Raw genomic sequence first — 17437 nt, forward strand, 5'->3', positions numbered from 1 at the left:
ATGGCTCATGTGATAGCCTAAAACTTTGTACCCGAGATTTGTGATAGTGGAAATTGTTGTTGTTGGTGGCCCGTGGTTTTTCCCCGTGGTTTTGGGGTTTTCCACGTAAATCTTGTGTTCCTTGTGTTCATATTTATTTTTGGGCTATTGTGTATTATCTCGTATTTGTGTACCGTGTTGGTCTTGTGATTCTAATTGTCACAGGCAGTGGGATTTTTCCCAACACTTCTTTCCCTAATATGTGCTGTTACCTTTCCTACTTCAATATCAACTCCCCACTTCTCAAATGAAACTGATAGAATCGCCCTGTTAGATTTCAAACACTGGATTATTTCTGGTGATTCCAATGGAGCATTACTTAGCTCCTGGAATGACTCCCTGCACCATTGTCTTTGGCAAGGAGTGAGTTGTGGTCGTCGACACCCACGAGTTGTGGCTTTGAAGCTTCCTGATATGGGGTTGGGGGGAACCATATCTCCTCAAATTGGAAACCTCACATTCCTCCGGGCTATTGATCTTGGTGGCAATGGATTGCAGGGCCAAATCCCTGGAGAAATTGGCCGTTTGTTTCGACTAAGACACCTCAACCTGTCTGTCAATGCCCTAACAGGAGAGCTAGTTGCCATTAATCTTGGCAACTGTTCACAACTCAGGAGAATCTGTCTTTATGAAAATGGCCTCCAAGGGAATCTCCCTACAGATTTGTCCAATCTGAAGAAAATGCAAAGATTTTCCCTGGGCACTAACCAATTTACCGGTGGGATTCCTCCAAGTTTTGGGAATTTTTCATCACTCATATTGCTGGCTTTGCATCAGAATCATCTAAAGGGAAATTTTCCACATGAGATTACACAGTGCTGGGGTTTAACACATATTTTTCTTGCTGTCAACAATCTGAGTGGTACATTTCCTTCTGCTTTCTTCAATATGACTTTCTTGGAAATTGTTTCAATGACTGATAACTCGTTTGAAGGGACCATTCCAAGCTACATAGGAGACACCATGCCATACTTGAGGACATTCTATTTGGACATCAACAAATTTCATGGAACTATCCCTACTTCATTGTCCAATGCGTCCAAGCTTGAGTTTCTTGATATATCGCAAAACTATTTTGTAGGTAAAGTTCCAGATGATATTGGAAAATTTAAAGATCTCTGGGTTTTTAATCTTATGAACAATCTTCTAGGTAGCACCGGGGTCCTTGATGACTTGGCTTTTATATCCTCTCTATCAAATTGTAGTAATTTAGGAGTACTTCTCCTACGTAGAAATAGATTTGTCGGTAAATTGCCAAACACCATAGCTAACCTCTCATCCCAACTCACTCTTTTAGACTTAAGAAACAATAAGTTATATGGGCCAATTCCAATAGGAATAAAAAATCTCGCTAGCTTGACTGGTTTAGCCCTAGGAAAAAATCATTTTTCTGGTGTTATTCCTAGCAAGATAGGTGAATTGCAACAATTACAGGGTTTGAGTTTAGAACAAAACCAGTTCTCGGGAGAAATACCACATTCTCTGTATAACCTTACCTCGTTAGCTGGGCTTGATATTCATAGCAATAATTTAGATGGCAATATACCTTCAAGTGTGGGAAACTTTTGGGATATGAATGAATTGTACTTGTCACATAATAGGCTCAATGGCACAATTCCTCAACAAATTTTTGAGTTGCCATCTTTGTCTAAGTACCTTGACCTTTCAAGTAATTCATTCACTGGTTCGTTATCTCCTGCCGTGGGAAAATTGAAAGCACTAAATGCATTAGACATCTCCAAGAACAAATTGTCAGGAAAAATTCCAGAAACAATTGGGGATTGTTTGGGCATTGAACATCTTGATATGCATGCCAATCTCTTTGAAGGAAAAATCCCACCTTCTTTGATTTCCTTAAAGAGCATTAGGTATTTGGATATCTCAAGCAACAAGTTGACTGGAGAGATACCCAGAGAATTCCAAAACCTCCACTTCTTGCAACATTTGAACCTTTCGTTCAATGATCTAGAAGGGGAGGTACCAACAGTTGGAGTGTTTGCCGTGGCAACCAATGTATCATTGCTTGGAAACAAAAAGCTATGCGGTGGTGTAGCTGAGCTAAAGCTGCCTCCATGTCCTGTGAAGAAAACAAAACATAAAAAGCATGTAAAGCTTATGATTGTTATCTTCACGTGTGCTAGTGTGGCTTTAGTCATTGCATCCCTTCTTGTCTTTCTAACACTGCATCGGAGGAAAGAAAGGACGGGGTCTTCTAAGCTATCCAAGGTTGGAAAGCTATCCAAGGTTGCCTACAGTGATCTACATCGAGCGACAGAAGGTTTCTCTGAGAAAAATTTGATTGGTTCTGGAAGTTTTGGCTCTGTTTACAAAGGACTATTTGAGCAAGGTGGAGAACAAATAATTGCAGTAAAGGTACTTGACCTTCTAAAAAATGGAGCTTCAAAGAGCTTTCTTGCAGAATGTAAAGTGTTGAGGAACATACGCCACCGAAATCTCGTTCCAATTTTGACATGCTGCTCGAGCTGTGATTTTGCAGGTAATGATTTCAAAGCTCTAGTTTATGAGTTTATGGAAAATGGAGATTTGGATACGTGGTTGCATACACATTCAACTAATGCAAGAACAAATGTTCTAAGTGATCTTCAAAGGTTAAACATTGCAATTGATATAGCTTCTGCATTGCATTATCTCCATGATGATTGTGAACCAACGGTTGTTCATTGTGATCTAAAACCAAGTAATATTCTGCTTGACAAAAACTTAACTGCTCATGTTGGAGACTTTGGAATATCAAGGCTTTATTCACGTGCAATTGGAGATCCAGTTGGCGAACAAACTAGTACCATTGGATTAAAGGGGTCAATTGGTTATGTACCACCAGGTAAGAAATATTGTCAATAAAATTTGCCACATGTTTCCATAGCAAACTTATGAGAAAAAGTCATATTCATATACGGTATCTTATGCAGATGAAGTTCTTTCCCAAGCTAGCTATGAAATTAAAATGCTCTATTAATTTTTTTTACGTTTGTTTTGTTTGTCTTCGCAAATAATTTTGATTTAGAGTATGGGATAGGAGCAAAAGCATCAACTTTTGGAGATGTATATAGCTTTGGAATCCTTTTGCTAGAAATGTTCACAGCTAAAAGACCCACGGATGATTTATTCAATGGTGACTGTAGCAGTCTTTATGAGTATGTGGAGATGGCGTTGCCTGAGCAAGTGATAGAGATAGTAGACCCGTTGCTATCAGCATGCCTAGAAAGCAGTCGTGGAATAACACCGGATGTAGAGTTGGAGAATGATGGCAATTTGGTGGAAATTGAAGAGAGCAAGGTGCATAACTTCTTCCTCTCCATCTTCAAAATTGGGCTCACTTGTGCTTCAAGATCACCAATGGATCGCATGCATATGAATGAAGTGAGCAGGGAATTACAAAAGATTAAGAAGGCCTTCTTTGCATAAAATTAAGCAAACATGTCTTGTGACATACAATAACTCCATGGGTGATGAACTAGCTAGCAATTAATAAAAGCTTGTTGTTTTTCAATTTTCCTAATATAAGTTGCTCTAAATTTCTTTTGATGTAATCTTTTTCTTGGACTCTTCTTTTGTTGGATGGGGAACAAGCTGCAATATATATTTTCATGTCCTTATATTAAGTGTTGTGATTTGATTTAAATTTTGTATATGAATTCGAGTAGAATAATGTCTTGTTAAATTGACTTAACTCATCATTAACTGTCTGTCCATGTATGATTGTATGCATATCATTTTTTTTTTTTAAATAATTGTTTGTTATTTACAGGACAATGTAGAAAAAATGGTCGCAATATCATGAAATAATTATGGTTATTAATTATTGGACATTAAACACCCTGATGATATATCAAGTGTTGTGTTTTCCTGGGATAACTCCATCTGTGTTAGTCGGTTGTTGTCTTGATAACAACAAAGTCTGAAGTTTTACTCCTAGTGGGAGTGACTTATTGACCTTTTTTATTTGACTAGAACGATTTACTTCTTTGTAGTCTTTCGCTGATTAGGGTCACAAAATAGGATTTACTCGGCGCACACCTTTTGGCTTCGGGTAGTGGTTGCATCTTTCTCTTGTCCAAAAAGAAGAAAAAAGAATCAAAATTTTCTTTGTTTCCTATTATTTGGTTTGACGAGTTTTAAAAATCAATAAAGGCCAGTCCGCATCTCCCTTTGTTTGAAGTAGCTTTTACAAAGTAGTTTTATTAAAGATATTGCTTTAGTTAGTAGCTTTCCCTTTCCCCCTCGTCACGTTTGTTCTGGAAATTAACCCAAATTCTTTACACATTTCCATTCAATTTACTTCCACTTTTTATTTATAACGTAATCAATACATTGAAAATAAAGAAAAATATAAAAATAATTTGTAAGTGTAAAAAAAAGGTGCAATGTCTAATTTATCAATAGACTAATTGACAAAGCTCCTTACATGTTTGGCCCAACTATGAAGTTGACCCATTCATGGAGTTAACATTGAGATATGGCGCAATATATATCATGGATTATATATGTACCTGCAGTTAATATATTATATATATCAGTTAATAGATTATATATCTATAAATAAATTAAAGATATATAATATGTTAACTGTATGTACATAATTTATTAACTACATGTATATAATATGTCAATGGAAGGTGCATATATAATATGTTAATTGCATATATACATAATATGTTTTAATTGTATAGTGGTAGATACATAATTTATTAAGCATAATCATCTAGCTTAACAATTCTTTAGTTTTCAGCTTCTAGCTTATACACCGTAGCTTTTTAGCTAGGTTTGCCAAACATAGCCATAATAATAATAATAATAATAATAATAAATAAATAAATAAATAAATAAATAAATAAATACAAAGTCTTTAGTCTTCTTGCTTTCTTACCTTAGTTCCGTCCATCACGATTAGCCCCACCTCAAATTGCATTCATATCCATTATCCAACATTCTGGGAATGAATGTCTAAATTAGTATAAAATGAACATAGTGCTCTAACCACCATATTCCGGTCTTCCACTATGAGATTTATCTTTTTCTATTGACAAGAAATTAAATACTAGTTTGGGAACAAAGAAATTAAATACTAAAATATAAAAAAGCAACATATAAGGAAGACTCTTGAGTATACATTTATATACTTATTAAAGACCCACCCTTATGTATAATGTCAAATCCTGCAAATCAATTGAAATATGATCATCACATATTACTAACTACTATACAAGTATAAAAAATATATATAATTCCCCTTTATAATTTTTGATGTAATGATAAGCATTTAATCCTAACACGTTTTATTGAGTATTGAACACCAAAGATTATATTTAATTATTTATTATTTTATATATATTTTATATTCAATACCCGAAATTTCCTCTTTTAATAGGACCAAATAAAATTACTCCGTACTTTTTAAGCAAAGTTGAAGACTTTTGAAGTTTATGTTTCTAGACAGAAAGAAGCCAGGAACTCAATCATGAGATAATAATTGTGAATAAAAGCTATATAATTGAACCTAGCTAGCTAGATTTTGGTTGTCTTGATTCATATTTCACTCGACATAATTATATTGTGGTCGCCGGTCTCCCACTAGTACTCATAGGAGTCCTATAATTTGAAATCAACTAATAGTGAAATTAAAAGTATGGGGAAGTTCCGCTGCTATATAATAGCATGCAAATTACGTAGTAAAAAAATAATTTTTTTTTTAGGACCAAAGCTTGATTCTTTCCAATACTTTTTCAGTAGATCAGAATTATTTCAGTCTTTCTAATGCCTTTTACATTTCTTGTGTGATTTGCAGGGTACTACATAAAAGCGCGGGTTTACCCCGTGCAACCCTTGGGTAGTGGTTGCGAGTTTAATTTCTTAGTACATCTTACACTTTTTGTATGATTTGCAAATATTTTATAGTGACGGAAAGAATGATCGTCGCAAGTTCCATCGCTAACCTCAAACGTCAAATCTATCTTTACTACAAAATCGCAACATAATTAATTTCTGTTGCCGATTCCACCGTCATTGCACGACAGTTATGTAGGGCGTCATATTTATGTCGCAAACGTGTCAACATATTGGCGACGGAATTGTTCAATCGTCCCATCCTGTAGCAAAATAAACTTTACTTCAAAATTAAATATTTTTCGCGATAGAAAAATACCCGTCGTAATTTTTGTTGTCAGCCTCCATCGTCAATTCCTTGGTGCAAAAATTACGTGGGAACATTTTCCACTCTGTGCCAAATATCGCAACGGAATTTATTCTCGTCGCCTATTCTGTCGCAAAATCGCGACGGAATCATCAGTTGTTGCCTTTTCCGTCGCCATTGTGGTGACATAGCATAATTACGTTGCAAAATTCGTCACCAAAATATGGGCGCCAAAAGTTCTCGAATTTTTATCACTTTGCGCCATAAATTGCTAAGGAATTGAATTCTGTCACCATTTCCGACGCAAAATCGCGACGGAACACGTTCCATTGCAAAAATCGTTGCGAATCGACAACGGATTACATTCCGTCGGGATTCGTGATTTTTCTTGTAGTGCTTAGAGCATACTCTTGGACAGCGACGAATGGTTTTCATAATTAAAAAAAAAAACAGTACTTTTACTGCAAATAATTAATTAGTACCAAAGTATTATGGACTTGTTAAACACGCATATTAAAAAAATTAATGGTTGACGAAGTCCATTTTAATTAGCATCAAGCTAAGTTATTGATTTAGCATATGTATATAAGCAGTGCATGGCTCCTGAGAATAACGTAACATATCACTCCATCTTCATACTGACTTGTAGAGATTGAGGTGATGAAGATGAATCATGAAAAAGCCATATCACTCCCTAATTTTTCATCTTCACTTTTTACTATCCATCTTCTTCTTCTGTTTTGCCTAATTTGTCTTACTCAACTTCCCACTTCAACTGTATCAGCAGCATTAATTCTACGCCATTACTCAAATGAAACCGATAGAATTGCCCTTTTGGATTTTATGCATCGGATTTCTAACGATCCACTCAACTCATGGAATCATTCCCAGCATCACTGTCGCTGGCAAGGAGTGAGCTGCGGTCGCCGCCACCATCGAGTTGTGGCATTGAGGCTTCCTATGAAGGGTTTGGTCGGAACCATATCTCCTCACATAGGAAACCTCACTTTCCTCAGGGACCTTAATCTCAGTAGCAACACATTGTCCGGTCATATTCCGGGACAAATTGGTCGTTTGTTCCGACTAAGATACCTCGACCTGTCTGCCAACACATTGACAGGAGAATTAGTTGCAGCCAATCTCAGCAACTGTGTACATCTCAGGAAAATCATTGTTTCCCAGAATGGACTTTCTGGGAAGCTCCCCACAAACCTTTCCACCTTGAAGAAGTTGCAGTCCCTAGAGCTCAACAAAAATCAATTCACCGGTGGGATTCCTTCGGCTTTTGGCAACTTTTCATCCCTCCAATTACTGTTCTTGGAAATTAATCATTTGCAGGGAAGTATACCTCGTGAGATTACACAGTGTTGGAATTTGAATGTTCTTTATCTTGGCCTCAACAACCTTACTGGTAAATTGTCTTCTGCTTTCTTCAATATGACTTCCATTATAGAGTTTTCAATAACAGATAACTCACTTCAAGGGACCATTCCAGCCAGCATAGGAGACACCATGCCAAATTTGGAAGGATTTTTTGTTAGTGGTAACAAATTTCACGGGACTATCCCTATTTCATTTCCCAATGCCTCTAAGCTTCAATTTCTTGATTTATCAGCAAACTATTTTGTAGGTAAAGTTCCAGGTAATATTGGTAAGTTAAAAGATCTTCTGGTTTTGAACCTTGAGTTGAATTTTCTAGGTAGCAGTGATCCACTCAATGACTTGGCTTTTTTAACCTCTTTGTCAAATTGTAGTAATTTAAATTTATTTTCCATGGCTAGCAATAGGTTTGTAGGTAAATTGCCAAATACCATAGCTAACCTCTCATCCAAATTCCAACTTTTATATCTAGGGAAGAATAAGTTGTCTGGAACAATACTCGTAGGAATAAAAAATCTAGCTAGCTTGATTGGTTTTGGCCTAAACAAAAATCATTTTTCAGGTGTTATTCCTAGTGAAATAGGTAATTTGCAAAAACTACAACTTTTGACTTTAGGAAAAATACCATCTACTCTGTATAACCTCACCTCTTTAGCTGCACTTAGTATTCGAGACAGCAATTTATATGGCAATATACCTCCCGATGTAAAAAACTTTAGGAATTTAAATGCAATGCTCTTGTCAAGTAACAGACTTAGTGGCACCATTCCTCAACAAGTTTTTGATTTGCAATCTTTGTCTAAGTCCCTTGACCTTTCTAATAATTCATTCACTGGGCAATTATCTCCGGCTGTGGGCAAATTGAAAACACTAAATACACTAGACATCTCTAGAAACAAATCGTCGGGCAGAATTCCAGAAGCGATTGGGGATTGCTTGAGCCTTGAAGTTCTTTATATGAATGACAATCTCTTTGAAGGAAAAATCCCACCTTCTTTGATTTCTCTAAAAAGTATTACGTATTTGGACATCTCAAACAACAAGTTGACTGGGGAGATACCGAGAGAACTCCAAAAGCTCCATCTCTTACAATATTTAGACCTCTCTTTCAATGATCTCGAGGGAGAGGTACCAACAGTTGGAGTGTTTGCAGTGGCAACCAATGTATCATTGCTTGGAAACAAAAAGCTATGCGGTGGTATACCTGAGCTAAAGCTGCCTCCATGTCCTGCGAAGAAAACACAACATAGAAAGCATCCAAAGATTATTGTTGTTGTCTTCGCATGTGTCAGCGTGGCTCTAATTTTTGCATCATTCCTTGCTTTTCTAATACTGCATTATTGCAAGAAGAATGACAAAAGTAAGGAGTTCTCTGAGAAGTCCACCAATTTAAATCTTTCCAAGATCTCTTACAGTTATTTACACTGTGCAACTGAAGGCTTCAATGAAACAAATTTGATTGGTTCTGGAAGTTTTGGCTCTGTTTACAAAGGAAGGTTTCAGCAAGGTGGGGAACAAATAGTTGCAGTTAAGGTACTTGACCTCTGTAAGAAGGGTGCTTCAAAGAGCTTTCTTGCAGAGTGTAAAGTATTAAGAAACATACGACATCGAAACCTTGTTCCAATTTTGACATGTTGCTCAAGCTGTGATTTAATGGGTAATGAATTCAAAGCTCTAGTTTATGAGTTTATGGAGAATGGGGATCTTGACACGTGGTTACATCCACATTCAGATGGTGAAAGGACTAATGTTTTGAGTGCTCTTCAAAGATTAAACATTTCAATTGATGTTGCTTCAGCATTGGATTATCTCCACAATGATTGTGAACCCCCTGTTATTCATTGTGATCTAAAGCCCAGTAACATTCTTCTTGACAAAGACTTGACGGCTCATGTTGGAGATTTTGGGTTATCAAGGCTTTATTCACGTACTATTGGAGACTCATCAGGAAAAAGTAGTACACTCGGATTAAAGGGGTTCATTGGCTATATTGCACCAGGTACTTAGAATATCATTAATTAAAAAGTTAATCATTTTCAAGTTTTAGTCTTTTAATTATTGTTTTTTTAAAATTTTTTAATTACTTTTGGTTATCAACTTCAAAGTTGACTAGATTAGGTTATATGGTTTTACTCTTACATTTGATCATTTTTTCTTGGCAAATATTTGGATCTAGAATACGGGATGGGAGCGAATGCAACAACTTGTGGAGATGTATACAGTTATGGAATATTTTTACTGGAAATGTTCACTGAAAAAAGACCCACTTATGATTTTTCTAGTGACGGTTGTAGTAGCCTTTCTGAATACGTTGAGACAGCATTGCCGCATGAAGTGATGAAGATTGTAGACCCAGTGCTTCTAGCATGCCAAGAAAGCAGCAACCATGGAATAAGAGGGAAAGAACAGTTGAAAAATCCTGGCAAGTTGGTGGAAATTGAAGAGAGCAAGATGGATGATTTCTTCATCTCTGTGTTCAAAATTGGACTGTGTTGTGCTTCTAGATCACCAATGGAGCGTGGAAACATGAAAGATGTCTGCAGAGAGTTACATAAGATTAGAAACGCCTTCTTTGTTTAAGGAATTGAATGAACTTTGTTATGCATGGTAGTTTAAGGACGACAAATCATATACTTTGGCCCATTTTGGTAAATAATCAGCCTATCAGTCAATTTTGACTCATTTGATCACTATTAGTTGTTTGGTTAATAAGTTTTTTGTAACTCTAAAACACTAAAATTCAAAAGGCTACTCAAAACAGCCTTTTCAATTAGCTTTTTGAGAAAAAAAATTATACCAAACAGCTATTAGCTAACAGCAAATCTATCAAACAACTTTTTACAATCAGCTAATGTTATTAACAAATCATACCTTCTGACCCAAACAGCCAACCCAATCAGCCAACATCCATTTACCAAACAGGGCCTTTGTGTTTCAACTTTTATTCATAGGTTGATAGATCAGTAGAATGAACGAATACAGGGCGCTCTTAGACATTTTTCAGTCATGAGAATGCCCTATAATGTTCTAGAAATGTGGGATGACCTTGAGAAAGACTTCTGTATAGTTATATGACATCTATCATCTTTTGGCCCCCAATTTGGTTTCACTATCTTGACCTACCTTTAGTTCCTATTTACCTCAAATTTCGTATCATTTGTAATATTCATTAAAATGTGGTGTTTGATATTGTGTTTGTATCCATATCTACCCTATGTTTTGGCTAGAATTAATTTCCATGAGGAATATCAATATCTTATGCTTGGAACCCTAAAACTCTATTCCTATCACCAATCCTTGTGAAAATGATATATATTCGATGTAAAGATACCCTGTTACAAATTCATTCACCTAAAATGCTACTTCATTAGTATTATTATCGATTTTTTAAACCAAAAATTTTATGAGAGAGTTTTATGTTGTTCTTGAAATCTTAATTAATACAAATATTATTAGCCTCAGACTATACTGACATAAAATTTGTAATCGGTCTAGAAAAATGTAACACATTTCAAACGATGACTTGAGAGTCCATATAGAAATTGACGTTTACGCGGTACGTGAAATTTCCTCTTGACGTCAAGTCAAATTGTAAATAGAAAAGGTAACCCCTCAATGAAATTTCCAAGTCAATATCAAATGGAAATGCTTTTCACCACCAAATTCTAGTCTTCCAACGTGAGATTTGTGGCATGAAATATAATTTCATTGAATTGGCTATTCCCTTTACAATCTTATAGAGAATAATTAAATTTTTATAATGAAAAGAAATACCCTTATATATTATATTAGCATTTTAATTATAACGCGATGCACAAAAATATATGCCTAATATTAATAAGTGTTAATTTTTTTTTAAAAAAATAATTGTGTGTGAGTGTGAGTGTGTGCGCGCACACACATAAGTAAATAAATATTATAAATAGCATTTATTTAAATATATAAATTAAATTAATATAGAATTATATACACAGAAGTATGTATACACAAGCACAAAATTGACAAAAGAACATCTAGCCAATAAAATTAGGTCTATAACAAGAACTAAAAATTAAAAAATGTCCGTCCAATTATTTGATGAAATAAATGGTTCAGATTATTTTAATTTTAGTATTTTTTTTAATTTTCATACTTTACTCATATATTATATTATTTTCTTCTCTTTCCGTTAATTATTTATTATTCTTTAACTTATTCATTGATTTCCCTAAGGAAGGTTTAAAGATTACAAATAACCTTGAAAATAATTTTCTTTTTATTTTTAAAAGAAATCTAGGTTATTCTATCCCCCACCACCGAGGATTCAATCATGTAATTAACCTTCACTCAAATAGAGTCACAGAGATGCGAACTGAGCACAAAGTGTTTGGCAATACTTTAGTCATTTGATCATATATTTGATTTCAATCCCCTGTTATTCAATCAACATTATTTGAATACAGTCCACAAGGGAAGCTCAGTTGGTCACAAGGGTGAGTTTGAGAGCAATGACATGTGATCGAGTCTCACCAGCGGCAGTGTAGGAGCAATCTCTAAAAGTAAGAGGGCGATTCCTTGTGTGCAGTAAACAAAAATCTAGTCATAGTCTCTGTGTCCAAATGGGTTATCATGATTTACATATTCCTATATGCTTTATCGACCCTAGTAAGGAGCCATTGGGATACAGAATAATAAACATTTGAGCTAATACAATTTTAACTTTAATTTATTTGCATATTTTGGTGCTTAATTGAATTTATTTATATTTTACTATTAATTGTGGTGTATATATATATATATATTATTTATTTAATTTATATTTAATTATAAATTTATATATATTTATATAATCTTTTTTAACTGACCTGGTCCTAAGAATATTGAGGTCAATGGCGAGCCGGACAGGCCCAACCCCACCTATTTATGAGCTTTGCGTTTTCCTCTTGACGTCAAGTCAACTTAAGCTAATTATATCCAGACGTCCACTTCAATATCACCACTGAATTCCAGATTTCCAGTCATCCATAATAAGGCTTGTCTCTTTTCTCTTGGCGTCAAGTCAACTTAAGAAAAGAGTTAATTCTATTTTTGGTATTAGATTTATAAATGACATTCCACTTTTAGTCATCTTTTATCAAAATATTTATATTTGGTCCTAGTATTATTGTGGCATGACCATTTTTGGTCCTCCTCCAACAAAATTGTTGAAATATTGTTAAATACAATGTCATTTTGGTCTGTAGTGTTCTTGATTTTTTTCCCCAAAAGGTTGAATCCTCAACGCTATTAAGGGCCCCCATGCCCCAGTCTCAACAGAGCATGTGAGAGAATATAAATCATGATAATAACGTTGTGACTTAGCAAACATGACCAAATATTAGTACGCACAAGGATCTGTCCACTTTGAGCATAATCCCACACAAACGACAATGACTACATGACAATTGCTATTTGTTTTTTTTTCCTAGAAAATGAATTGATGAAAATTGGTATTGGTCTGTCTGTAATGTACAGTTCTCTTGACTTCTTCAAAATATAATTAAAATAAATTGTGGAGCAGCTTGTTTGAAAGTTGTAATTATTAGTGACTGTAGTTAACGGAGTTCAGGGTGGTAATGTGTATATATATATATAGCGAGCAACTCATTGGTAAATTAGTTTGTACTTGATACACTTTATTATCCAAACCCAACTGAATGATCCAGCTGATGATGAAGATGAAGCTTGATAAGACCATATCCCTCTCTTATTTTTCATCTACACTTTACACTCATCTTCTTTGTTGTGTAATATTTGTTATCCTCTCCCCCACTTCCACAGTATCCGTAACTCTCCACTCATCAAATGAAACTGATAGAATTGCCCTTTTAGATTTTAAGCATCGGATTTCTGGTGATCCACACAGAGTGTTACTTAACTCGTGGAATGAGTCCAAACATCATTGTGGTTGGCAAGGAGTGAGTTGCGGTGGTCGACACCAACGAGTTGTGGCGCTGAGGCTTTCTCAGAAGGGCTTGGTCGGATCCATTTCTCCTCACATAGGAAACCTCACGTTCCTCAAGGATGTAAATCTAGGTGGCAATGGATTCCACGGTCCAATTCCCAATGAATTTGGGCGTTTGCTTCGACTCAGATACCTCAACATGTCTCATAATGCACTTACTGGAGAACTCACTGCTGCTAACCTTAGCAATTGCTTACAACTCAGGAAAATCTTCCTTGTTCTAAATGACCTCCATGGGAAGCTCCCTGCAGAGCTAGCTAATTTGAAGAAGCTACAATCTCTTTCTCTTGATGGAAACCAATTAACAGGTGGAATTCCTCCATCTTTTGGGAATTTGTCATCACTTCAAGGATTGGGCATGGAATATAATCATCTGGAGGGGAACATTCCTGAGGAGATTACACAGTGTCGGGGTTTGGGTTTGCTTTCACTGGGTGCCAACAATCTCGCTGGTACACTATCTTCTGCTTTCTTCAATATGACTTCCATTATCAACTTTTCAATATCACAAAACTCACTCCAAGGGACCATTCCAAGCTACATAGGAGACACTATGCCCAACTTGGAAGGTTTCTATTTTGCTGCCAACAAATTTCATGGGACTATCCCCACTTCATTTCCAAATGCCTCCAAGCTTCAATTTCTTGAGCTATCACGAAACTATTTTGAAGGCAAAGTTCCAGACAATATTGGAAGGTTAAATGATCTCTATCGTTTGAACCTTGGATACAATTTTCTAGGTAGCTATGATCCTCTCAATGACTTGGCTTTTATAACCTCTTTGTCAAATTGTAGTAATTTACATGCATTTTCTATTTCTACAAATCGATTTGAAGGCAAATTTCCAAACTCTATAGCTAACCTCTCATCTAAACTCTCTAAGTTAAGTCTGTCGGGGAATAAGATTTCTGGAACAATACTAATAGGAATACAAAATCTCAGGAGCTTAACTGCTTTAGACCTAGCAGAAAACCTATTATCGGGTGTTATTCCAAGTGAGATAGGTAATTTGCAAAATTTACAAGGACTGAGTTTAAGTCAAAACCAATTCTTTGGAAAATTACCACCTACTCTTTTTAACCTCACTTCTCTGTCTGCTCTATATATTGACAACAACAATCTAGATGGCAATGTACCTTCAAGTGTGGGAAACCTTTGGGATTTGAATAATTTGGTTTTGTCAAGTAACAGACTCGATGGCTCCATTCCTGAGCAACTATTTAGTTTGTCAGCCTTGTCTGTGATGCTTAACCTCTCCAGTAATTCATTCACTGGCCCATTATCTCCTGTCGTGGGCAAATTGAAAACACTAAATGCCTTAGACATTTCTAGAAACAAGTTATCGGGCAAAATTCCAGAAACAATTGGAGATTGTTTGAGTCTCGAATATCTTGATATGCATGCCAATCTCTTTGAAGGAAAAATCCCACTTTCTCTGGTTTCCCTAAAAAGCATTAGGCATTTGGATATCTCAAACAACAAGTTGACTGGAGAGATACCCAGAGAATTCCAAAACCTCCGCTTCTTGCAACATTTGAACCTTTCCTTCAATGATCTAGAAGGGGAGGTACCAACAACTGGAGTGTTTGCCGTGGTAGCCAATGTATCATTGCTTGGAAACAAAAATCTATGTGGTGGTATACCTCAGCTAAAGCTACCTCCATGTCCTGTGAAGAAAAGAAATCATAGAAAGCATCTAAAGCTTATGATTGCTATTTTCACATGTGTTAGTGTGGCTCTGGCCCTTGCATCCCTTCTATCGTTGCTCTGGAAGAAGGACAAAAAGAAGCAGTCTTCTAAGCTATCCAAAGTTGAAAAGCTATTCAAGATAGCTTACAGCGACTTGCACAGAGCAACCGATGGCTTTTCCGAGACAAATTTGATTGGTTCTGGAAGCTTTGGCTCTGTTTACAAAGGAAGATTTGAGCAAGACGAGAAAAAAACATATGCAGTTAAGGTACTTGACCTCCTAAAGGATGGAGCTTCAAAGAGTTTTCTTGCAGAATGCAAAGTGCTTAGGAACATACGTCATCGAAATCTTGTTCCAATTTTGACCTGCTGCTCTAGCTGTGATTTTGCAGGGAATGAATTCAAAGCCCTAGTTTATGAGTTTATGGAAAATGGGGATTTGGATATGTGGTTGCATACACATTCCGCTAATGCAAGGACAAATGTTCTAAGCGTTCTTCAAAGATTAAACATTGCAATTGATGTAGCTTCTGCGTTGCATTATCTCCATGATGATTGTGAGCCCGTGGTTGTTCATTGTGATCTAAAACTAAGCAACATTCTACTTGACAAAGACTTAACTGCTCATGTTGGAGACTTTGGAATATCAAGACTTTATTCGCGAACAATTGAAAATCTATCTGGAGAACAGACAAGTACTGTTGGATTAAAGGGGTCAATTGGTTATGTTCCACCTGGTAAGAATACTATTAATAAAAGTTTTACCACGTACAAGTTTTAATTTCGTAGCTAGGCTAAGAGAAAATAAAATTATATTCATGTATAGTATCTTATGTTTATGAAATTCTTTCTCCAATTATGAAAATAAAATGCTCTATTAATTATTATGTTTTATTTCTTTTTCTTCATAAATTATTTGGTCCTAGAATACGGGATAGGAGCAAAGGCATCACCATTTGGAGACGTTTATAGCTTTGGAATCCTTTTGTTGGAAATGTTCACAGCAAAGAGACCCACAGATGATTTATTCAATGGCGAAAGTAGTAGCCTTTGTGAGTATGTGGAGATGGCATTGTCGGAAGACGTTATGAAGATAGTAGACCCATTGCTAACAACATGCCTAGGAAGTAGCAATGGAATAACACCGGATGTAGGGTTGGAGAGTGATGACAATTTAGTGGGAATCGAAGAGATGAAGATGCATAGCTTCTTTATCTCCATCTTCAAAATTGGGCTCACTTGTGCTTCAAGATCACCAATGGATCGCATGCATATGAATGAAGTGAGCAGGGAATTACAGAAGATTAAGAAGGCATTCTTTGCATAAAATTAAGTAAACATATCTTGTGACATACAATATTTCTGTTGGTGAAATATAGTTAGCAATTTGTAAGTTAAGTTTGTTGTTTAATTAGCCAAATATGTTGCTCTATATTTCTTTTGATACAAGTATTATTATTTGGATTGGACTGATCGAGCTAGCCTATATAATTAAACGTTAATTCAAGAGAACTAGGATAAACAATAAAAATATCTACTATACTAATAAGAGCCAAAGAGAGTTAGGCCTAAAATAGGTAGAAAAAATGGTGGTAATCAAATGGATAGTTCAGATGAATTATTTAATCAAATAGATGTTTAAGATAATTCATATTAATATTATTGATAGAGATTACCTAATTTAACCTTACTTTTATGATTTTTCGTTAAGTTTTCCGTTAAATATTCTCTTCTTTGTTAATATTCCGTTAATTTTTAACTTACCCATTAATTTCTATAAGAAAGGTCTTAGGTTCGAACCTCATCTCAATCAAATTTGACATAATTAAGTTTTTCACTCTATTTTACTCTTATTAAATTAAATAAATTAGTAGCTACAACAAAAAATGATACATATGTATTTCTTTAATTTAGAATTATGTGTCTACAATACCTTTATTTGAAAAAATTATTCATTATCAAAAAATTAAATTAAATAAGAGAAATAATTTCATTAGTTATATTGTCTTTATGTTCTCTCATGCAAAGATTCTTTACATTCAAATTTATCAATTGATAGTCATTACATTGTCCATTATCTTATTTTTACAATATCTTGTAATTAAATATCAAAGTTATAGTACAAAATAATGTTATATATTTATTTACCAAAAATTTTATTAATACTATGAAATTTTTTTAAAATAATTTGAAGC

At 35.2% G+C, this 17437-nt stretch overlaps 3 protein-coding genes across 3 annotated transcripts; all 3 read left to right on the plus strand.

The window, feature by feature from the left end:
- On the plus strand, window positions 1-3465 carry LOC116025402 (probable LRR receptor-like serine/threonine-protein kinase At3g47570). Its single transcript, XM_031266623.1, has 3 exons — window positions 1-9; window positions 205-2881; window positions 3065-3465. The coding sequence occupies exons 1-3, from the start codon at window positions 1-3 to the stop codon at window positions 3463-3465; spliced, it is 3087 nt and encodes a 1028-aa protein (XP_031122483.1).
- Window positions 3466-6850: 3385 nt separating this feature from the next.
- Window positions 6851-10150, plus strand: LOC116025403 (LRR receptor-like serine/threonine-protein kinase EFR). The gene is made up of 3 exons (XM_031266624.1): window positions 6851-7832; window positions 8133-9569; window positions 9747-10150. The coding sequence occupies exons 1-3, from the start codon at window positions 6851-6853 to the stop codon at window positions 10148-10150; spliced, it is 2823 nt and encodes a 940-aa protein (XP_031122484.1).
- Window positions 10151-13266: 3116 nt separating this feature from the next.
- LOC116025404 (putative receptor-like protein kinase At3g47110) lies at window positions 13267-16656 on the plus strand. The gene is made up of 2 exons (XM_031266625.1): window positions 13267-15979; window positions 16169-16656. Exons 1-2 carry the CDS (start codon window positions 13267-13269, stop codon window positions 16567-16569), a joined length of 3114 nt encoding a protein of 1037 aa, XP_031122485.1. The 3' UTR covers window positions 16570-16656.
- Window positions 16657-17437: the final 781 nt, after the last annotated feature.

This window comes from Ipomoea triloba, chromosome 7, assembly GCF_003576645.1.
Source record: "Ipomoea triloba cultivar NCNSP0323 chromosome 7, ASM357664v1".
In the NCBI taxonomy this organism is placed as follows: domain Eukaryota; kingdom Viridiplantae; phylum Streptophyta; class Magnoliopsida; order Solanales; family Convolvulaceae; genus Ipomoea; species Ipomoea triloba.